At 33.2% G+C, this 23,690-nt stretch overlaps 1 protein-coding gene across 8 annotated transcripts in view; it reads left to right on the top strand.

The window, feature by feature from the left end:
• Positions 1-19,410, top strand: part of LOC133200111 (multiple PDZ domain protein-like) — an 82,270-nt gene extending 62,860 nt beyond the window's left edge. For 7 of the 8 annotated variants that reach the window (XM_061335847.1, XM_061335854.1, XM_061335851.1 and 4 more), the window contains 16 exons: positions 1,816-2,012; positions 2,268-2,362; positions 3,089-3,155; positions 5,998-6,078; positions 6,320-6,418; positions 7,098-7,172; positions 7,339-7,486; positions 8,251-8,411; positions 8,618-8,701; positions 9,102-9,326; positions 10,372-10,488; positions 10,722-10,869; positions 14,981-15,150; positions 15,913-16,024; positions 17,304-17,430; positions 17,895-19,410. In XM_061335847.1, coding sequence (XP_061191831.1) covers positions 1,816-2,012; positions 2,268-2,362; positions 3,089-3,155; positions 5,998-6,078; positions 6,320-6,418; positions 7,098-7,172; positions 7,339-7,486; positions 8,251-8,411; positions 8,618-8,701; positions 9,102-9,326; positions 10,372-10,488; positions 10,722-10,869; positions 14,981-15,150; positions 15,913-16,024; positions 17,304-17,430; positions 17,895-18,171 — 2,183 coding nt within the window. In that variant the 3' untranslated portion in view covers positions 18,172-19,410. Of the gene's footprint in view, positions 1-1,815; positions 2,013-2,267; positions 2,363-3,088; positions 3,156-5,997; positions 6,079-6,319; positions 6,419-7,097; positions 7,173-7,338; positions 7,487-8,250; positions 8,412-8,617; positions 8,702-9,101; positions 9,327-10,371; positions 10,489-10,721; positions 10,870-12,849; positions 13,574-14,980; positions 15,151-15,912; positions 16,025-17,303; positions 17,431-17,894 lie in introns of those variants that run through there. The other variant, XM_061335852.1, reaches the window with a different exon arrangement.
• The last annotated feature ends 4,280 nt before the right edge of the window (positions 19,411-23,690 follow it).

The raw sequence follows: 23,690 nt of genomic DNA, 5'->3' as shown, positions 1-23,690 counted from the left end.
GGGGTTCATTAGATTTTCCAGTCGGGATTTCATGGATAAAATTGATCCCATTTATTCCAGCAATGTACAGGTCCACTCATCCCAGCACCAGATTCTTTTATCTTGCACAACTACAAATTTGAGGAAGATTTTTGTATTTTAATATCAATCCCCCTATTTATAAACATTTCAGGAGGCAAAACACTCCACATTTTCCAGGTGCCTTGTTTATTAGCTACCCCCTGTTTTTAGGCTCCAGCTGTTTTCCGTAGCAAATAAATAGAGGGTGATGATAGGGATTGTTTCTACCATCACAGAAGGCAGCTTCTAGTGTAAAAAAAACCTGTAGTTGTAAATTATATCCTGTTTTTCTTCTGGAGCCTGATCTCTTATGCTGTAATGACCTTCATTAGAGCACTGCATTTTACATCATCTTGTATACTCCCTGGACAAATGATTGTTTTGACAACTGACAGTCTACAGTTTACATGGAATCTGATGATGGAAGTATGTAAACAAGGCTTAACGAGTGCTTTGTTTATTGTTGCATGTGCAAAATACATAAACTTAATACAATGATGTATGGTGGGGAAAAAATAGCTATAATGTTAGATTCACCTGTTTCTTGGTAAATGAGTAATATAATGGGATATTATAAATTGAAGGGGGGAAGATAAAATGTTCTAATATATAAGTTATAAGATCGTCTACTTGAAATTAAGCACATGGTCAGATCATCATGAGGAGAAATTCTGTGCATTAATGCACTTTGTTTAGTGTACACTATGTTTACTTCATGAAGGAAAAAGGACCTTTTGCTCCTAAATAAGAATATTCTGTAATGATGGTCATTCTCTAATGGAAAATGAAAAAGAAATGGAAGCAAATTTAGTACATGTATAACATAAGGGGCAAAATATGAAGCAAATCATCATTGAATATGACAGTTTTTGAAAAGGTAACAGTGATTTATCAATTTTGAGTTATCACACGTAGCAGCAGGTCACTCTCCTTGAGGTAGATCATTTCACTAGTAGTTACAATGTCCTGTGTCATAAGGTTCCCCCTTAAGGTGGATCATTTCACTAGTAGTTACAATGTCCTTTGTCATAAGGTTCCCCCTTAAGGTGGATCATTTCACTAGTAGTTACGATGTCCTGTGTCATAAGGTTCCCCCTTAAGGTGGATCATTTCACTAGTAGTTACAATGTCCTGTGTCATATTAAGTTCCACCTTAAGGTGGATCACTTCACTTGTAGTTACAATGTCCTGTGTCACGAGGTTCCCCCTTAAGGTGGATCATTTCACTAGTAGTTACAATGTGCCGTGTCATATTAAGTTCCACCTTAAGGTGGATCACTTCACTAGTTACAATGTGCTGTGTCATGAGGTCCCTTCTTAAGGTGGATCATTTCACTAGTAGTTATTACAATGTCTTGTGTCATATTAAATTCCACCTTAAGGTGGATCACTTCACTAGTAGTTACAATGTCCTGTGTCATGAGGTCCCCCCTTAAGGTAGATCATTTCACTAGTAGTTACAATGTGCTGTGTCATAAGGTTCCCACTTTAGGTGGATCACTTCACTAGTTACATCGTCCTGTGTCATAAGGTTCCCCCTTAAGGTGGATAATTTCACTAATAGTTACAATGCCCTGTGTCATAAGATCCCCCTGAAGGTGGATCACTTCACTAGTAGTTACAATGTCCTATGTCATACAGTTCCTCCTTAATGTGGAGCATCAGGGTTTCGTTATTCAACATTTAATCATTCATAAGACCTTACTTGCAGTACCTTTGGCTTTTTTAATTACAAGGTAAATTTTTCTTTTACAGAGAAAATACAACGACAGTATGGAGATTTGAATGGGGAACTCCATCTGGTGGATTTGAACCGTGGCAATGGCAGCCTTGGAATCAATTTAGCTGGCAACAAGGACCGCAACACCATGAGTGTTTTTGTTGCAGGGGTGCAACCTGAGAGTGTTGCTGGGAAAGATGGCAGGATTCAAGTTGGGGATGAACTGCTTGAAGTAAGATATTTGACTACAGGGAAGATTAGTGGAGAAAGTGCTTTATCTGGCTATTAAGATTCAGTTTAAATTACTTTGTCAATTGAATTTATCATACATTGGGTTAGCATTCTAGCTATATGAATTCAAACTTTTTACTTTAAGCAAACAAATTTGTATACATTGTTTACATCTTAAAAATTTAAGACAACTGACGAACAAATTGGTTTCTTCTGATAAAACTGAAATTATGTGATTCATACTTTTTTTTAATAGGTAAATGGTCAAGTTCTATATGGCCGCAGTCATCTTAATGCCTCGGCCATCATTAAAAGTATATCCACAAACATCATCAAATTTGTCTTACTCAGGTATGTTCTTTGAATAGGCAAAAAAGAAAAAAAATTATGATGACAGAAAGGTTACCGATTATTGTGGTCAAAATGGGTATAGATTGAAATTAAAAATGGTTTGACCAAAAAAAAAATATGAAAATTGACCAGTTACATAATGTTAATTTTAAAAAAAACATATAAATTAAAAAATTGGAAATATTTGTTGGATTACTTTATATAGCAATATTGATTTTTGCTATTTTTATTGCTGCTTTTAATCGTAAAAGTAAAATTTAAAAGTGAAATTAAAAATGGATTTTGTTTAAAAAGCCTGGAAACAACCATGTTCCATATTAAAGTAGTGTGAAGTATTCCCTGATCTTTGAAGTCAAGGTCACATTTTGTACTATGTAATTGAAAGTTTCCCTCTGTAATTATTTGGGATGTTGGTACATAATAATTAAAGACTTCTTTGATATTTATTAGGATGAATTTTCTGTTTTCCACATCGCTTTGAAATTTCTTGTACTTGAATCTATAACAGCCAACAGAGTGCATGTGTCTTGCATTGAGCAATGAACCCCATATTCCTTTGTTTATACGTTCTTAGGTAATCGGAAACTTCATGTGGGCTCCTTGCTTCCTCGTGATTATGTTTCCTGCAGATACTTCAGTAAACATTCCATAGAAAAAGAATGCAATGTCATCTTTGTATTGTCTGCTTTTCAATCAAATGTGCAGCATTGTTTTGTACTTTTATAGGAGAAGCGACAATTTGGAGCATATGGCAGTCAAACCTGTAAAGATGACAGCAGCAGTTTCCCATGAGGTAAAATTTACAGCAGAAAATCGCAGACTAACAACAAATCACAGAGCAGACAACTTAATCCTGAAAGTCATTATATCAGAGAATTCGGCCATGTAGCCTAGAAATTTCTCACAAACGAAATGAGGGAAAGGCAATTTGGTTAATTATTCTCTGGTGACTAATTAAAGTTTTTCATGGGAAGAATTAGGTTTCGATTTATGTATAATTCAACCAATATTACTGAAAACACCTAGCACTTTTAAATAAAACTTGAAAGATTTTAAATTATACACCATGAGATGTTTTAGAGTCATGAATAACATTGATAGATTGATATGGGGAATAGTTTCATGAGTAAAGTAATTGATATAATAAGAAAAATCAGTTGACATAAGCATCACAAGATATCAGGCATAATATAATGTGTACTGGAAAACTATTATTTATATGAACACTTTCTAGGGATATAAAAAAAATGAATAAATTAATAAGAATTAAAGAGGTACAAACTGACAATATATATGGTGAGTTAATATGACTTCATACATCATTTTCATTCCTTTGAGGTTTAGCTTTAGAAGAACTTAAGTACTCTGTATTAAAAAAAAAATCATTCCGGTGGTGATTCCTAGACAAAGTGAATCCTCACAATGTTACAAAGAGGGCAGATAATTGACAAATAAAATTAAAAATGGGCATACATTATTTTTGAAAAGTTAGTTTAAGTATTATATAAATATACATTTTGCATTAATGGGTGAAGTTTGAAAATATAATGTGAATATTTAATAATTTGATGATGACATAGGAATATCTTAAGAGTTAATTTAAAATTTATTAACTACATGAATATTGCTGGAAACTATTTCTCTTAACTTAAAAGAAATAAAAATAGAATTTAAAAATTTTTTTCAGTAGTGTTCTTCAAAATTCTTGGTAGAAAAATTTAGATATTTAAAAAAAAAAAAATAATAATAATAATAATAATAATAAAGGAACATGCAGCAAATGAAATAATCGTAACAACAGTCATGTAACATGCAACCTGTTTTTAGCTCACCTGAGCTGAAAGCTCAAGTGAGCTTTTCTGATCACATTTTGTCTGTAGTCTGTCCGTCTGTAAACTTTTCACATTTTTGACTTCTTCTCCAGAACCACTGGGCCAATTTCAACCAACTTGCCACAAAGCATCCTTGGGTGAAGAGGATTCAAGTTTGTTCAAATGAAGGGCCACGCCCTCTTTCAAGGGAAGATAATTAGGAATTAGTGAAAAATTAATAGCTTCTTTTAAAAATCTTCTTCTGAAGAACCACAGGGCCAGGAAAGATGAAACTCGTGTGGTAACATCGTCAGATAGTGTAGATTCAAATTTGTTCAAATCATGACCCCCGAGGGTAGGGCGGGGCCACAATGGAGGATCAAAGTTTTACATAGAAATATATAGGAAAAATCTTCTTCTCAAGAACAGCAAAGCCCTGATTGGTCATATTTATATGGAAGCATCCTCAGATAGTGTAGATTCAAGTTTGTTCAAATCATGACCCCCGGGGGTAGGGTGGGGCCACAATGGAGGATCAAAGTTTTACATAGAAATATATAGGAAAAATCTTCTTCTCAAGAACAGCAAAGCCCTGATTGGTCATATTTATATGGAAGCATCCTCAGATAGTGTAGATTCAAGTTTGTTCAAATCATGACCCCCGGGGGTAGGGTGGGGCCACAATGGAGGATCAAAGTTTTACATAGAAATATATAGGAAAAATCTTTAAAAATCTTCTTCTCAAGAACAGCAAAACCATGAGGAGTCATATTTATATGGAAGCATCCTCAGGTAGTGTAGATTCAAGTTTGTTCAAATCATGACCCCCCGGGGGTAGGGCGGGGCCACAATGGAGGATCAAAGTTTAACATTGAAATATATAGGAAAAATCTTTAAAAATCTTCTTCTCAAGAACAGCAAAGCCCTGATGGGTCATATTTATATGGAAGCATCCTCAGGTAGTGTAGATTCAAGTTTTTTCAAATCATGACCCCCTGGGGTAGGGTGGGGCCACAATGGAGGATCAAAGTCTTAAATAGAAATATATAAGAAAATATCTTCTTTTGAAGAACTGCAAAGCCATGATTAGTCATTTTGATATGGAAAAGCATCCTCAGGTAATGTAGATCCAAGTTTGTAAAAATGATGACCCCCGGGGGTAGGGTTGGGCCACAATGGAGGATCAAAGTCTTAAATAGAAATATATAAGAAAATATCTTCTTTTGAAGAACTGCAAAGCCATGATTAGTCATTTTGATATGGAAGCATCCTCAGATAGTGTAGATTCAAGTTTGTAAAAATGATGACCCCCGGGGATAGGGTTGGGCCACAATGGGGGATTGAAAATTTTACATGGGAACATATAGGAAAATATCTTCTTCTCAAGAACAGAAAATCATGTTTAGTCATTTTGATATGGAAGCATCCTCAGGTAGTGTAGATTATATATATATATACATCATAATACATGTACCTTACTTGACGTCAAAACTATAGTGCAAACTGTTAAGCTTTAAAAATGACAGTTGAATATCGTTATTTGTGGCAAATTGTCAGAAAAATAATGTACCTGGTAAATACAATTTACTAGTGAAATGATCTACCTTAAGGGGGAACTACGACGCTTCATGCCAATTTTTGAAAATTCATGAGGTACATGAACTACGACGCTTCATGTCGGCATATTTATCATGAAGCGCTAACACGCTTCATGAAATTTGCTGGTGTGAACCATCGTAGTTCATGTACCTCATGAATTTTCAAAAATTAAATTCATTTCTTAAATAAATTTTCCTAAAAAAAACTTCTTTTGTTTATGTACAGGATGTGTCTCATACAGATGATCAAGAGAAGAATAACAGTGTTAATTCCTTAGAGTTCATAGTAGATGTTGTATTAGAAAAGGTGTGTAAAATTATTTATCTCCATGATCAATTTCTCTCAATTCCTGTCAATCTTTATCACAATCTCTAATGGATACATTCATTGTTCTATGCTGGATTTCAAACTGAGCAGCCAACATGCTTGTATATTTTCTGAAGACACCTCTGTTCCAGAAACAGATTGTACAGTATATCATGATTTGATAATTAAAGCCTTTTATATTCACAACTGAGCACTAATTTAATTATTTGATTTTATACAGGGTGCATCAGGGCTGGGGTTCGCTATTGTGGAGGACATGAAAGACAATCAGCCAGGGATCTACATCCGCAGTATAACCCCAGGGGGCGTCGCTGCTCAGGTAACTAAACAATGTAACTACAGGGAATGTCACTGCTCAGGTAACTAAATCAAATAACCCCAGAAGGCATCGCTGCTCAGGTAACTAAACAATGTAATTACAGGGAATGTCACCTCTCAGGTAAATAAATCAAATAACCCCAGGAGGCATTGCTGCTCAGGTAACTAAACAATGTAACTACAGGGGACATCGCTGCTCAGGTAACTAAATCAAATAACCCCAGGAGGCATTGCTGCTCAGGTAACTAAACAATGTAACTACAGGGGACATCGCTGCTCAGGTAACTAAATCAAATAACCCCAGGGGGCGTCGCTGCTCAGGAAACTAAATAATGTAACTACAGGGGACATCGCTGCTCAGGTAACTAAATCAAATAACCCCAGGGGGCGTTGCTGCTCAGTTAACTAAACAATGTAACAACAGGGAATGTCACTGCTCAGGTAACTAAATCAAATAACCCCAGGGGGTGTCGCTGCTCAGGTAACTAAATGTGACTACAGAAATGTTCTCACTCAGGTAACAAAAATGTTATATTTACAGGAAATTCATCTTAATATATAAAGTTGCAAAGTTGAAAAAAAATTCATGGAAATTTTTTTACAAAAAAAAAAAAAATAATAACAATTTCACAACTACATGTATATAAATATCAGTAAATGAGTGTGTCTGTTTTGTATAGGATGGAAGGCTTAGTGTTGGGGACCAAATTTTGGAAGTTGGTGATAAACCTCTAACAGGGGTTCATTATGATAAGGTAAGTCAAGTTTTACAGAAAAGTTGTGTCTGTTATTTCAGAATGAGGATCTTTAATTAAATATACTAAATATTCATTTTGTTATGAGGAAGATTTTCCAGTTTAGTATTAATGCTGTTTTTGTGGTGGTTTATCCGTTTACTTATGTGCTCTTTATGAATTCCAGGCAATAGAAATTTTAAGAAACATGCAAGGAACAATCAAACTCAAAGTTCGAAAAAATAATGCAGATAAAAAGTTGTCACTTCTGACAGCCAATCATCTGGATCCTGATACAGGCACCAAAAATGTCTTTCATCTTCAATCTGCTCCAGGTAGGAAAAGTCCTTTTACCTTTAGTTCTTTTTTGTAATGTCCCAAAAGTCAGAGATTCGGAGAATGTTTTTTTTTTTTATCTATCTCTGCGCCTACATGCAATTCTAACTTAGCTCTTAACTTAGAAAGTAAACACTGTGGAAACTTCATATTATATGTCAGATATTAATGTAGAACTAGAGAATGTGTTTAAAGCTGAAATCATGGTGATTTCATCAGTTGAAAAATTTCAAGAAAAAATTTTTTTGATAATTTTTAATTGAAAAGCTGTTGAAGTTTATAATGAATAATGACTAATAAATTAGCATTGACGATTAAACATGGTCAAGGACATGTTGAAGATCATTGAGTTGTGTCTGTTCCTTAATTTTGTTACACAGGAATGTTACGGGCTCAAACTTGACATAAAGGTAGCAAATAAAGATTTGTCAAGATCCTGAACTTCTGTCATTTAAACAAGATCTAGATTACCGGTACAAGGATATATGTGAAACTTTGTGAAATTTGAACGAAATATGCTTATGACAAGAAATTTTACCCAACCAAAAGTAATTTGGTCAAAAGTTGGAAGTTTTGAAGAAATTTATAGCTTAATATAAAGTTTTTTTGATTGTGGAGTTCTTTAATACAATTTTTCAAACACACTTTTTGAGTGTACCACAACCATGCTTAGGGGTATTCATGTTCTAAAAATACACCTTGCCTCATAAAAAGGTAAAAATAAATTGTTCCCGTTACTATATTTCTTGTGTTAATTTTTCAGGGGAATCTTCCACGGACCCAAACCCTGCAGAAGCTGGGGAGGAGGAGTCCACTGACCCCAAAACTTGTCCAATCATTCCAGGTCGAGAGACCACCATCGAGATCGAAAAGGGGCGTACAGGTCTTGGGCTTAGTATTGTAGGAGGGGCCGACACCTTGCTTGTAAGATTGTTGTTTAGTTTTAACATTTGAGGAACATTTTTAATTTTGGTCAAAAGACAATTATTCCAAACTGACATATAAATGGAGCATTTTCAATATTTTCTTTACTTTGGAATATGCTCTTTTAGCATTCAGTACAGCATAACAAAATGCATTAAAAAGGTGAACCTTTGAACTCTAAATTAACTGATTTATAATTTTGACAGGGTGCAATTATTGTCCATGAAGTTTATGAAGAAGGTGCTGCTGCCAGAGATGGTAGACTATGGGCAGGAGACCAGGTCCTAGAGGTGAGGGATTTAACCAACATTACTTAACTTTCTCTGTCCAAGAGATCCACATTGTATGGCATGTTTCAAATTCCTGTTATTATGTAATTATTAAGTTTTCTTAAATATTACATGTATTAATTGCTTTGTAAATATTTTGCTCAAAGAAGTAAATATGTGCAGGGAAATCTCTGCACGATTTTATTTTTCACTCTATGAAAATTTTTTCACTGGACTAATTCTGTTACAAGTGATTCACAACTGAAAAATAGGAAGAAAGCTGGAGCAAAATAATTTTATGTGTTACTTAACACTAGTGTAAAGAAGGTTTTAAGCAAGCTTAACAGATAGAATTTTAGCACAACTTAAAGATCAGTAAAGAAAACCTGTAGGCTAAATGATAATCTGTGACTTTTTGTAGGTGAATCACGAAGACCTGAAGGATGCCACCCACGATTATGCAATTCAGGTTCTACGTCAAACACCATCAACTGTTCAGATCAAGGTATTCCGTGACGATGCTCAGGTGAAAGAGGAGGATATTTACGATATTTTTACCGTAGAACTGACAAAGAAGCCTGGTCGAGGACTTGGTCTGAGCATAGTCGGAAAGCGGAATGATGTGGGAGTTTACATATCAGACATTGTAAGTTCTACTTATTGTGATTGCTGTCTTGAAATTAACGCTTTATTTTTAACTATAAAACTGAGAGGAAATATGGTTATCATGAAATTTATCTGGGGAGTCAAAGAATGGAATTTTATTGACAGTAGCAAATGTGGATTATACAGGAATAAATTTATTAATCTGTTAACTGTTTCTGGATAGTCATTTTGACTCAGTCTTGGAACTTTCTTTTTCCTTTAAATCTTGGAGGTTGAGAGGACTATCAAAGTATTCTCTAAACACACAGAGATGACTTTGACTTTTGTCTGTTTGTTCATCTGTATATGTGAGGAGTCACACTTTCTCAAATAAGACAAGAATCTCCTTATTTCAACAAACTTTATCATAAAACTTCATGGAAATAAATATCTGACTGATATACAAACATCAGATAAAAATTTTAAGATTAGTTCAATTACAAAATCCAAATCATTTGTTAAAACCAAATAGTATCTGTAGATATAAATAACAAAATAATTTGTTATTCTCGTAATTAAGCAAATTGTACATATGTACAACATATCAGAATACTTAGAATGAAGATATCTCACTCTTAAACTAAGATATATATAGAAATGTTGATATGAAATTAAATAGTTGTGAGTTTTCTATACTTTCCTGAATCTATTGTGATAAGGTGCACAAATTGTAGCATGTGTTTTTTGTTTACAGGTGTAACCATTTATGAACTACTAAAAGTAGACATTGTATATCTCTCTAGTAGAAGGACTTAATGAGTCTGGATGCTGAAGAATACACTATAGAAGTATTAGAGCACTGACAGATAGAATATCAATAGAAGAACTACTAGCTTATGATTATTCTTTAAAATTTTCTTTTTTAAATTTAATCCCCAGATCATGATTTTGATCGTAATGTGATTAACAATACTGTCATTATTCATGTATATGTCAGATATACCTGCAGGTTATACCTGTGTTCGTGAATCTAGATTAACATGAAATTAACATTTCGTTGTACACAATTTCCACATCCTCAGACCATCTCTCAATGAATATTTCAGGTGAGGGGAGGCACAGCTGAATCAGATGGCCGACTGATGCAGGGAGATCAAATTCTAGCTGTCAACAAAGAGGACATGAGAAATGCCACACAAGAATATGCAGCAGCTGTACTCAAAGTAGGTCAAAAACAAGAAATTTTGTGCACAGTATATTTATTTGAATCAGTAGTTGAATTACTCTAATGGATGTTTTGGACTTTGAATTTTATTACTGCTTAAAAAATTACTGTTTTATAAGAAATTTAATAATGCTTTTACAATATTCCTTTGCTTATAAAAGCTGAAAAATTATTTTTATAAAGCTTTGAAGTCGAATTTATGAGTAATTGATTACTTTAATTATTACACAGACTTTGATGGGTAAGGTATCATTAACGGTAGGGAGATTAAAGGCAGGTTCCCGAGCATCATCGAGGAAAAATTCCAACCCCAGCAGTGCACTGAAGAAGTCAGAATCTAGCGTCAGCAATAAGTCAAAGGGAGGCAAACACTCCAAAGGTAACACAACAATTATAGAGTTCTCTCCCATAAGTTTTCTATATTAGTTAAAAAAAATGGCATAAACAATATGATGTATTCAGAGAGCAATTAAAAGATGAAATAATATGGAAAATGGAATTCATTTGATCAATTATTTATGTAATTTGAATAATTGATGATAATATTTAATGAAACTTTACCCCAGCACCATTTTGGCCTTTTCTTTTAAACCTCATCTTTGTTTATCAAATACTTTTTCATTTTTTTTTTTTTCATGACTTTTTTTTTGTATTATCACAAAATTTTGAAAAACTGCTTAATTAGTGTTTTAAATATTATGTACCTACGTATCTCCATTGTTCCAGCATTGCTCCACATTTGCTTTTCAGTATGCAATAGAAATGAAATTTAATGGATAATTGATTCACAGAAATTAAGACACATTATGTGTTGTAGACATTTGAGAAAAACACTTTGATTTTTAAGCAAAAAATAATTCGGACTTTCATTTTTAGCTCTACTGGTCAGAGACCAGAAGAGCTTATGCGATAGTAAGGTGTCCGTCATCCGTCCGTCTGTCTGTCTGTCTGTCTGTCCGTCTGTCTGTAAACAATTTTTCAAAACGCTACTCCTCCTACAGTTTTGGTCTGATTTCAATATAACTTGGCACACAAGTAGACTACACTAAGATACATAATTTAGTGCATCGGTTTTTGATTTCGATGAACGGTGTTGCCATGGTTACTAAAAATAGAAATTTCTGTGAAATTCCTTTAAAACGCTACTCCTCCTACAGTTTTGGTCCGATTTCAATATAACTTGGCACATAAGTAGACTACACTAAGATACATAATGTAGTGCATCGGTTTTTGATTTCGATGGACGGTGTTGCCATGGTTACTAAAAATAGAAATTTCTGTGAAATTCCTTTAAAACGCTACTCCTCCTACAGTTTTGGTCCGATTTCAATATAACTTGGCACACAAGTAGACTACACTAAGATACATAATTTAGTGCATCGGTTTTTAATTTCAATGGACGGTGTTGCCATGGTTACTAAAAATAGAAATTTCTGTGAAATTCCTTTAAAACGCTACTCCTCCTACAGTTTTGGTCCAATTTCAATATAATTTGGCACAGAAGTAGACTACACTAAGATACATAATTTAGTGCATCAGTTTTTGATTTCAATGGACGGTGTTTCCATGGTTACTAAAAATAGAAATTTTTGTGAAATTCCCATAAAACATTACTCCTCCTACAATTTTGGTCTGATTTCAATCTAATTTGCCACACAGATAGAATACACTATGATACATAATTTGTATTTCTGTTTTTTTTTATTTCGGTGAATGGTGTTGTCATGGTTTATAAAAATAGAAATTTCCGTGAAATACTTTCAAAACGCTACTCCTCCTACAGTTTTCGTTTGATTTCAATATAGCTTGGCACAGAAGTAGACTACATTAAGATACATAATTCTATTTATTGTTGCATGTTGCAAAGTTTCAAATCCAAGTGCTACTTTTCTTTTGTACAGACCAGTAGAGCTACAGTCTCATCAGAGACTTCTGGTTACAACTTTTTCCAGGATCTTTTTTGTGTATTTTTTTAGATGTCTCAAATGTCCACTTTCTGTGTGATATATAGCACTTAAAAATAATCATGACTTGCTTTTCTTATTATGCTTTTGTCTTTGTTTACACTTAGTAACCCATAGCCATTTTTTACCTTTAAAATAAATAGATTTATTTATAAGAAATGACCAAAGTAATTTTACAGATTAATTTCATTTGAGGTTTCATACATAAATAAACAAGTATTTTTTTTTTTTTGCTGTTTTGGTAACCATCGTATCCTAAAATATATAGACCAGTTAATTTTGACCCATGTATAAATATGTACTTAGACCAGTTGATTTTGACCTCTATATATATATGTATATCATCCTTGTCCAGTCCATTCATTGACCAATGTTTTCTGTTTTCATTCCTACAGGTCTCCCTTCCTCTAAAAGCTACTAAGTACTGGGTTATCTTTGGTCATCAGAAACAAAATAACTCTGATATTTATATGCACTCTCAATAGAAGGACTTTTAAAAATTACTCCTCTTGAATATAATTCTTGTATGGGATTCAATAGCAAGGTCTTCAGATTGCTTTTTCATGTAAAGTCATGTACTCTGTTTATTTAATAACGAGATAGAAGAAGTAACAAACAATATTTGAAGATTGTGGTTTATATAGATAAAAAAGTTATGATTACATGCAATGATTTTGAAATATTTTTCTATTTCTAATTACAGTATAATGTTAAACTACAGACTGATTTTGTCTTTGTTTTACAAATGATAATTAATTGGTGATGGGATATACTCGGTAGTTTTTATTGTGCAGAATGCCGAAATCGGTGTTTAATAAGGTTAATTAGACAAAACAGATACATGCTTAGTAAACAAATATATTTATGAAAAATTGAATTTGTTATGGACAGATTGATATACTAGTACACATGTACTAGGATATGTTTTTAAAAAATGTGTTCACATTTCTGTTGATAAAAGTCTACACTCTGGAAACTAAGACATTACATGTAGAACAAAATCATTTTCCATATGTACATTGTGGTTGTGAACCTATGTATGTCCTGTTTATTTTGTTACCCCAATAATGAATAAATTGTTACAGACTATCAATAATCATGAATAAATTATAAATTCAACTCTTTGCAATTATGAAGTATTTTGGCTATTACCAGATGATTTCTTAAAAGAAACATGAAATCAGGTAACAAAAAATTACCAGGTTTCTTTATGAAACAAGAGGATGGTTATAAAAGGTTGAAAATTTCTTAACAAAGTTGAATTAAGGGGTCAATTTCCCCTCAAAAAATAACCCTGGTGAAAAAGAGTATTACTGGTAGTGTATAAATTTGAATGGTAAGATTCAGAAGTTGACCAGAAAGGCGTCCAGTTATAACCCAGGATTTAGTGGCCGTGGATTTTTATCTTGTGTAAGTTTGACCTACTCATGCAAACTTGGTATGCATGACTTAGAATGCATGATCTGCCCTGCTGTGCCTTAAGTCTGCATGAGATGTATCATTGACTGTTAAACAATTACAAGCATTATATCTGCCCCCCTTTGTCTCACACTCGTATACTTGAGCCTATTATGATAACCAATTTTCCCCCATAAATGTCTGATATACATGCACATACATACATAAACCAATATATACATGTTTATGATTATTATTCATTACAAAACTGTGATATTATTACCTTTGCCATGCCTAGTTACTCATACTATATGATGAAGACATCTCTTCCTAAATCTTTCCTCTGATTGTATTTTTGGTATTTTTCCCTCTGTATTTATTGCAGTGTATTGTTTTATTTTCAGGTTGTATTTTTCTCCCATTATTGTTATGGATTCTGATATTTTTCCGTCTGCATGGCATTTTTGTTTATTTGTTGTCTGCAAAATATTTTTTTTTAATTAAACTTTATATATCCCCCCAAAAAATAAAAATAAAAAATATATTTACACTTAAATTGCAAGCTTCTTAGGCTGCAGTGACAAATTTAAGTTATCAAGAAATGCGAGAATGCAGGTGTACCAAAGAAAGAGGATTGTGGTTGTGCATGTAAATAGCTATTGTCAAACGTTTACATCAATGTAACAAGTAGTTTTCATTAAATTTAACGTCACAGTGAAATAAAATTAAAAGTAACATTGGAATTATTAATTATGTATTTCAGTGAAGGGGAAAGCATAGAGATTTTAACTGCTATTCGTGTTTTGGAAATGGTTAATTACTTAGTGCGGTATTTGTATATAAAACCAAAAGTAGAACAACTAAATATGGTTTTACATATTTAACATCATGTACATCAGTGTAAGTCTTTCTAAAATGAAAAAGTAAAATCAATTTTTGTTCAAATTAAAATGTTAGTTGACATTGAATGGCATTCAAACATACATTTTTTTTTCTAAATTAAACAATTTTTTTAAATATTTTTATCAAAAAGTACCATTCATTAAATATTTTCAGGAATACTTAGACTGCATGATACAAATTATTAGTGACCTTTGACATTGATAATAGTTGGTCTCTTTTGTACAGGTCATAGTGAGGATACAACTCACATACGTGTGGTAGAACTAGAGCATGACATTACTGGATCCCTTGGACTGAGTATTGCGGGGGGCATAGGTAGCTCTATTGGAGACTCTGCTGTCATCATTGCCAATATGTCACCAGCTGGACCCGCAGCCAAGTCAGGGAAACTCAAGGTACCAAACAAAATATCTGTCCGTCTTATCTATGTACTTTTTGGAGTTTATAAATTTTCAACTATATAATTTTATTTATTCTTCCTTGAGAACCTTATGACAGATACTTATTAGGTATAAAGAACTTCTGCATATATAAAATGATCTTTTATAATAGCAATAATTCACAAATTCCTAAATTCACTGCTTCATTTAGACAATTAACTGAGAAAATTAACATCACAAGTTACTGTATACAGGGAAATTTTCACCCCCGTTTTATTTTTGCCCCTTTCGCCCTACACACAAGTGGGTGAATTTAAAACGGGGTGAATTCAAAAATCACAGTATACTTTGTTAAACAGAATTGTGACTTGGCGAATTTAAAATGGGGCAAAATTGTTTGCAAGTATAAAAGGGCAAACATAACACGGGCGAAAATAACCCTGTATACAGTATTTCCCCTGTACGGGTCATAGCTCCTATATTCATGTTTCCCCAATAATAGCTTTGCCTTTTCAATGAAGCACAAAGCAGAACTATTTAGGGGGGGAGGGGGGGCACACATAAAGATGAAAACAGTGATGAAAACATTCTTATCAAAAATAATGGCTCAATTCTTGTTGAGTATATTTAAAGCACCCTAGATTTTGTGTCCCTATGACAATTTTTCCCTCAGGTGCCTTGTACACTGTAGTATGTGCCATTCAGTTAAAGACCTGAAGAAATCTTGCAGACAAAAGTCTGTGTAACTACCTTATGTTCCTGTCTGAATATGTTTAGATTGGTGACAAGATCCTAAGCATTAATGATGTACAGCTAGATGGCATGTCTCATGATGAAGTTGTCCAGTTACTAAAGAAACCTGGAACCATTAAACTAGCCGTGTCACAAGGTAAGGAATCTATATCATAAGGCAAGGGAACCAATAGGCTCCCTGTAAAATAATAAAAACCCTTCAACATAAGATAAGGGAACCGATAAAATCCTGTATCATAGGCTAAGGGAACTAATAAGTTCCCTGTAAAATAATATAAAGGAACCAATAAAAACCCTGCAACATTAGATAAGGGAACCAATAAGCACCCTGTATCATAAGGTAAGGGAACAACAAACTCCCTATATCATAAAATAATTAGGGACTAATAAACACCCTGTACATGTATCATGAGGTAAGGGAACCAGTTAACTTTCTATATCATAAGGGATAAACTAGGTATGGGAACATTATAGTCCAGTATCATGCAATTATTAAATCAGATCTTTGATCCAATCCCAAACATAATGTGTAGCTTTAATTGTTGGGACATATTAAATTTGGGAGCAGTTGGAAGATCTGATTTTAATCAGATTGATTAGTGTAAGGTATGGAACAAAATAAATAGACAGCATCACAAGGTACATTGAATGGAACCATTGAACACCATGTGTCACAAGCTAAGGGAACCATTAAAACCCAGGTGTCACATGCTAAGGGAACCATTAAAAACCAATTCCTAGTACTACTAGTTAAAAGATCCATAAAAATTCCAATTCTGGTGTCACAGGGTATGTGAACCATTAAATCCATAGTGTCACCTGATGAATTGATACTCATGCTGCAATCAACTTTCAGTGTCACCTGGTAGGAGAACCGTCAGATTTGGAGTGTCACATGGTAAGGTTTGGATAAAACCCAGAGAACACATACAGCTGTACTAGTCTATGACACACCCTTAGCCATAAAAACACCATATCATGAAGATATGAAATATCCCTGAACCTACCAAAACTTTTAATACACATGACACACCCTGCCCATTACAGTCACTGATACATGGTAAGACTATGATGCAACCTTAATCATCAAAATCACAGCAGCAGCTAGAAACACTGTGCAGGGCACACCCTGAACTATTAAAGTAACATTGTGAGACATTGTTGCATGCCAAATCATCAAATTGCACTGCATATTAAAAATTTTTCTCAACCAAGACCACCATACTGGCCTTGAAATTACTCAAAAGTACGAAAAAGCATGTAGTGTAATTCAAATCAGATATTTGAAAAACCATCTTTATCATAGGATTGGTTATGTAAGATAAAAACTTTATGGAAGTTTTGCAGCTCTGCAGTTTTTGGTTTACAAGCATGTGTAATTGGTATACAATAAATTCATTATTCTATGCTTTTAGGAGAGGACACAAGAGTAAGTGTCAGTGGTCGTACATCGCGGCAGGTCAGTACCGACATGTCACAGGAGTATGCTGAACTTATGGCACAGGACAACGTGTTCCAGGAAGCCATGGCTCCTGATGAAGGGTACAGTACCTTAAGTGAATCTATCTGTTGTCAAGTGAAATACAGTTAAATCTCGTTATCTCGAAACGACCAAAAAAATCTTTAAGATAACCTAGGAATAGAGATATCCAGGGTAAAATACTTGTAAGGAATAAGCAGTTAGGACTTCAAAATCACTTTGACATATCCATGGTGTTTCAGATATCCATGTTTGAGATACCGAAGTACAACTGTATCTCTATTGATAATATGACCACTAAAAATCATAGGAGGAAGCAAAATTTTAGAAGAATGAATGAGAGTTAAATAGAGACATAAAAAGTTAAATTAATCTTTGTGATTTTAAGCTTTCTTTTTATATATATATATATAAATGTTGAAAAATGTCACCATTGAACATAAACAATAATTGATCTTGTATATGTATTCATTAAGACAGTTTTAACATTTATTTGGTCTTGATAGTGTACATTATGGTGTTACAGACCACCTCCTCAGTGTAAGACCCTCCATCTGAACAAAGGACCAGATGGCCTGGGGTTTTCCATCGTTGGAGGACATGGCAGTCCTCACGGGGATCTTCCAATCTATGTCAAAAATGTCTTTGCTAAAGGAGCTGCTGCAGATGAGGGGAATCTGAAACGAGGAGACCAGATAATCTCAGTGAATGGACAGAGCCTTGAGGGCTGCACTCATGATGAAGCCGTGTCAATTCTCAAAAACGCAAGAGGTGCGGTCACAATGACCGTGTTGACTTCATAGAGAAAACACTCCAACTATTGACAGAGGAAATTCTGATGTTCAAAAGTGGATACTTTTTTATGCAAGAAAGTAGGAGTAGTAGAAGTGATGATTATTTTATCTTATATTTGTATACATGGTCAATTAATAAAAACATTACAAGATTATTTTAGAAACTTTCTAGCTTTCCATTTTGATGTTAGTGATTGCATGTTTTTTTTAAAAAGTCAACAGTGATATTTATTCTAATTTTTACTCTATTGTAAGCATTATGTTTATGTGTATTACTTAGAATTTATATCATACACCAATTTCAGGATATACACATTTTGCAGTGTTTGATATGTTAACTTCCAATTTCTATTGGCCACTGGCACGATCATTTGATATCACATTGTGCTGTATAATCTATGAACCACTCTGTGTAAATTCATGTTTTCTATATATATTAGCATATTGTTTTGAAACCCAGCATTTGTCCATGTACACCAAAAGAAGTACACATAGATAAATTACATTTGCAATCATGAATAATTTGATGGAGGTGGCATTTTATTTGAAAACTACTACAATACGAAAAAAATGTTTATGCTAATTAGGTTCAACTTTTGTAAATAATACCTTGTTTTCCAAGATGATGTATATATTTGATAGAAAAAGAGAAATCAGAGAGAAGACAACACATTGCAAACTGGAATATACATACTTGATATTATGCAGGACATACTTTAATAAGAGGTTCTAGATTATAGTTTTCAATTTATCAAATTTGTTCTTAAAAGAATTTTACCATATAGCATATAAAAATCTCATAATACTTGAAAAGAGAAGATTCGAATATTGAATTTTTATTTTGTTACCTATAATGTCAATTCATTATTTTTACACAGAATAGTTAAAGGTATTTTTTTTTAAATTCATTTAAATCATGATCAAAGAATTTATTCAATTTCACAAAGGCTTTGTTATATGAAATTAGTAAATGATCAGTGTTGTTGCCAAATAATTTGCACAACCTGTAAAATGAATAATTTTCTAGGTCGCATTTTTTGAAATTTTGTTCATGCAATTTATTGACTTGCATAGTTTGAGTTTAAAATTTGAATGTTTTACTGTAGCTTAATCAAGGCATCTTCCATCAAACCAGACTGATGTCAAGAGTGCTATATTTGTCAGATAACAATCACGTCATTCTATCCTTATTTTTGTTAAACATTTGTTATTTCTTTGGTCCAGAAATAAAATACCTATACAAAGGAATAGTGTTATCCTTTTAAAGCTGCTGCAAGAAAAGGTACACATGAAATCAATTCATGTTATATATATATTTAATTGAACAGTCAGGTAATCACTGCCCCGCAGGACCTGACATGCATTGTTACTTGATTCTTTTTACACATAGGTTCATCATGACCTTTCCTTGGTGCCAGCTTTACAAAAGACAACAGCTGTATAATTTTCATTACATTTATTAAAGACTTGAACGAAAACATATACAATATATAGGCCGGTAGGAAGTAATTTCACTTTGAGGAGGCACAACCATACATTTTCAGTTGGGGGCATTATCAACTACCAAAATTTCTTGACAAGCATAAAAATAAAATAAAAAAAAAAGGTCATCAGACGTTATTATTGAGGGGGCACAAGCATATAGTAGCTATGTTTTCTATAGTATTCTATATATTGGCAAAATTATTTGGGGGCACCCTCCTCCGTGCCCCCCCCCCCGTTCCTACGGCCATGTTATATATATATATATATATATATATATATATATATATATATATATATATATATATATATATATATATATATATATATTTGAAAAATTTCCTAAAGAACAGCAGGACCGTAAGTATTTTATTATGCAAACATTCCCATGCCGAATCATGTTTGTTGAACTTGTGGCCTTGAGGACAGGGTCAGGCCAAAATAGGGGAACAGATTTTACATGGAATTTAGAGAAGGAATGTTTAAAAATCTTCTTGAGAACAGCAGAACCATAATTAAAATGCAAGCATCCTAAAGTAGTGCAGATTCAAGGTCATGGTAGGGTGGAACCTAAAAGAGTACACATTTCATGGTAGGGTGGGGCCAAAAAGTTCATGATTCATGGTAAGGGTGTGACCAAAGAAAGGGGTTGAAAGTTTTACATTGAAAAATATAAGAAAGAGTTTTTTCAAGAGCAGCAGGGCCATGATAAGTCATTATTCATAAGTATTGCAGATGCATGTTCAAATCATGGTCATTGATAGCCTGGGACCACAATATGGATCAAAGTTTCACATTGGATATATTATTTAGGAAATAAGATCGGTTTGTGAAAACACTGATGCCCCGTATGGCGGCTCATAGCGAAGGTTAAAAATTCTCAAATGCAAATCAAACTCCCAAGGTCAAGGTAAACATATCAATATTGTTGGTACCCAATGGTCTTGTCATAAAAAACACACATGTAAAATATGAAAGCCCTTGCACCAACTGTTCAAAAGTTATTTCCAAAGTTAAAGTTTTTCAAAATAGGTCAAACTCCAGGGTCAAGGTCAAAGGGTAAAAATTGCTGACACTTGAGGAAAGGACTTGTCGCAAGGAAAATACCTGTGAAACATAAAAGCCCTAGCACTAACTGATCAAAAGTTATGGTCAAGGTTAGAGTTTTTCAAAAGTAGGTCAAACTCAAAGGTCAAGGGGTCATAACTGTTGGTATCCAAGGAAAGGTCTTGTCACAAGAAATACACATGTGAAATATGAAAGCCATAGCTTCAACCAATCAAAAGTTATGGCCAAGATTAAAGTTTTTGCGAACAAACAGACAGACAGACGGACAGACAGGGCAAAAACTATATACCCCCGAATGTCAGGCAGTGCAAATTCAAGTTTGTTCAAATCATGGTGCCTTGGGGTAGTATGGGGCCAAAAAAAATGATCAAAGTTTAACATTGGAATATGTAATATATATGGAATGATGTGGAGATAACGAACAATCCATTAAAACAATACAAATCGGGAGCAGAGCAAACACGGACCTCCAAAAACAGAGGTGGGATCAGGTGCCATGGAGGAGTGAGCATCTCCTGCCGACCGGTCACACCAGCTGTGTGCTCCTTGTCATGTTCGGTAAATAACGGAAAAATCCGTCGACAATTCAGTGTGTAAATAATGGTCTAACAATTAGTATGAAAAACGTCAGTCAGTATTTGACTTAATGATAGTGTAAGGGTTCATCTAATAATGGTAGTTACGTCCGTCTGTAAACCCCCCCCCCCCCTTTCAATGAAATACCATGTCCATGACAGATATTTTTCATATATGAATTTAGTCCGTACAAACTACTTAGTAATTAATATCGGCCGCAGCACCGGTGGAAAGTCAAACGATGTCCCCTTTCCTTCTCTGTCCTTTAGATATCTCCGGACGTTATCCGTTAGGTGTTTGGCGCACAGCAGTTGGACAGGATCCGTAAAAGCATGACGACCTAGTATGATAAAATGAATTGAACTGCTTAATTCCGACTCAAATGTTTTAGAAAGAGGGGAAATTGCATCTATACTCTCGAGGAAGTTGAATAATACTCATGTATCATTTCTTTCATTTTTTTCAATTTGGTTATAAACCACCTGTGTAACGCCTGTTAATCAATGTTTATAAAGTTTTGTTCTATCTGTAATTTATAAGCTAATAAAGATAATCATTTAAAGAGAAACGGTAGTCAATTCCGATGGGCCGGGTGTCTGGATAGAGGGATGCCATTGCACTGTATTTATAACACGTCACTCCAAAAAAATCATCTTGTTATATACTCATTAGCGACAATTGATTAATTGTTATCACTTTAATGTTACAACTAATTTGCAATTATTTGAGATACATGATATTCTGACACTAATTTGCTAAACTAAGATTAAACCGAATTTAAATGGCATTTGTTTAATTAATATTAATTATAGCTCTTCTTCCTATATAATGTTAAGTTTGACGGAACACCGATACATTAATTATATTAATCCGGGTGACTGTAGTCTGTATGGTGTTGAAGGCATGCGTGTGGATAATCCTCGTTCAGGCTTTCTACGTGAGATGTGTTTTAAGTCAAAGACAGTTTTTGTATGCTTGGGAGGTATTGACATAAGTGTAGGTTGTTCACCGAGAATAATTTTTGACAAGATTGTGGGGAACGTGCGTGATGCAGAGTGTAGCTGAACATGTATGTCATGTATGTGTGTGAATTATAACAAGAGGAAACTTTCGATCGATAAGATAAAGCGTAAAAAAAAAAAAAAATGAAATAAAATCATAAGATCTTTAAGTGAAAATGCTATTTGAAAAATATAAAATATATTGAGCTCAATAAAATTCCTTTTTATTTGGGTCTGAAATATCAAATAAATAAACATATTTTTACAAAGTATACAGGGAATTCTTTTTACGCTTTACCACCTTATAACATAAAATTTCATCCATGCACAAATTTATGAAGAGAAAGTACCAGACTGGGTTATTTGTTGTATTTATTACTTTTTTTTAATCTTGTGTTTTAGAGACCATATAATTAAATTATCCTGTAAAAAAATTGGACAATATATTGTTACATTCTTGAAAAAAAAAAAAGATTAATCTTGTCTGTTTTTTTCGATAACATAATTGGAAAGTACCGGTATCTTAAGTATTTTAATATTAAAATTGCATTCTCCACTATTTCACAATAACAATATCGAAGTGCATGGTTATGGTTTGGGAAAAAGGGATACCTTCATCTAATCATACAGCTATAAAACAAAATTGATTACTATTGATTATTTAATTGTTACATTGAATACAGTTTGGTTTTCTATTTTTTTTTTTTTTGAAAGGGGGTATGCATAGTGTGGTGCTTCGGATATATAATGGATAACAAATATTTAAAAATTTGCTTATATATATATATATATATATATATATATATATATATATATATATATATATATATATATATATATATATATATATATATATATATATATATATATAACCAAAAATTGTGTATGTAACATGGTTGTATGCCAACATGTTTGGTGAATCAATAAATAAATTGAAAATTGAAAATATTTAAATGTTAACACCCCCCCCCCCCCAAAAAAAAACCTATCATAAATAAAACAAGTTGTTAAAATTATTTCTTTAAATTTTACAAATAAAGCTTTCTTAAATAAGACAAGCTGTTCAAATAATTCATTTTTAAACGAATCAATCTTGATGTAATCAGAATAAATTATAAACTTATTTTAAAACTCTGAACTTAGCGAGTTTACACACTTTTAATTATAACGCTATTAATGTCCGAAATAATTTAAATGATCAACTTCACTGTATTTGATAGGAATATTTTGTTAATTAAGTATAAAAAAAAGACTTACCGATCGTAGAATCCAAGGTCTTCTTGGAGAAAAATTCAGCATGAAAATATAATTTTCGTCAAAAACAATGTTTTATAATATAAAATGTGTTATAACTATCTTCTCAAAAAAGGATATTCATTTTCAAGCATAAGTTTATAAATG

The sequence above is a fragment of the Saccostrea echinata genome, unplaced genomic scaffold, assembly GCF_033153115.1.
Source record: "Saccostrea echinata isolate AGI-Se365-2 ecotype Australia unplaced genomic scaffold, CSIRO_AGI_Sech_v1 ptg000037l, whole genome shotgun sequence".
Classification (NCBI taxonomy): domain Eukaryota; kingdom Metazoa; phylum Mollusca; class Bivalvia; order Ostreida; family Ostreidae; genus Saccostrea; species Saccostrea echinata.
The sequence above is the reverse complement of the archived record's forward strand: the minus strand, read 5'-3'. Positions and strand labels throughout refer to the sequence as shown.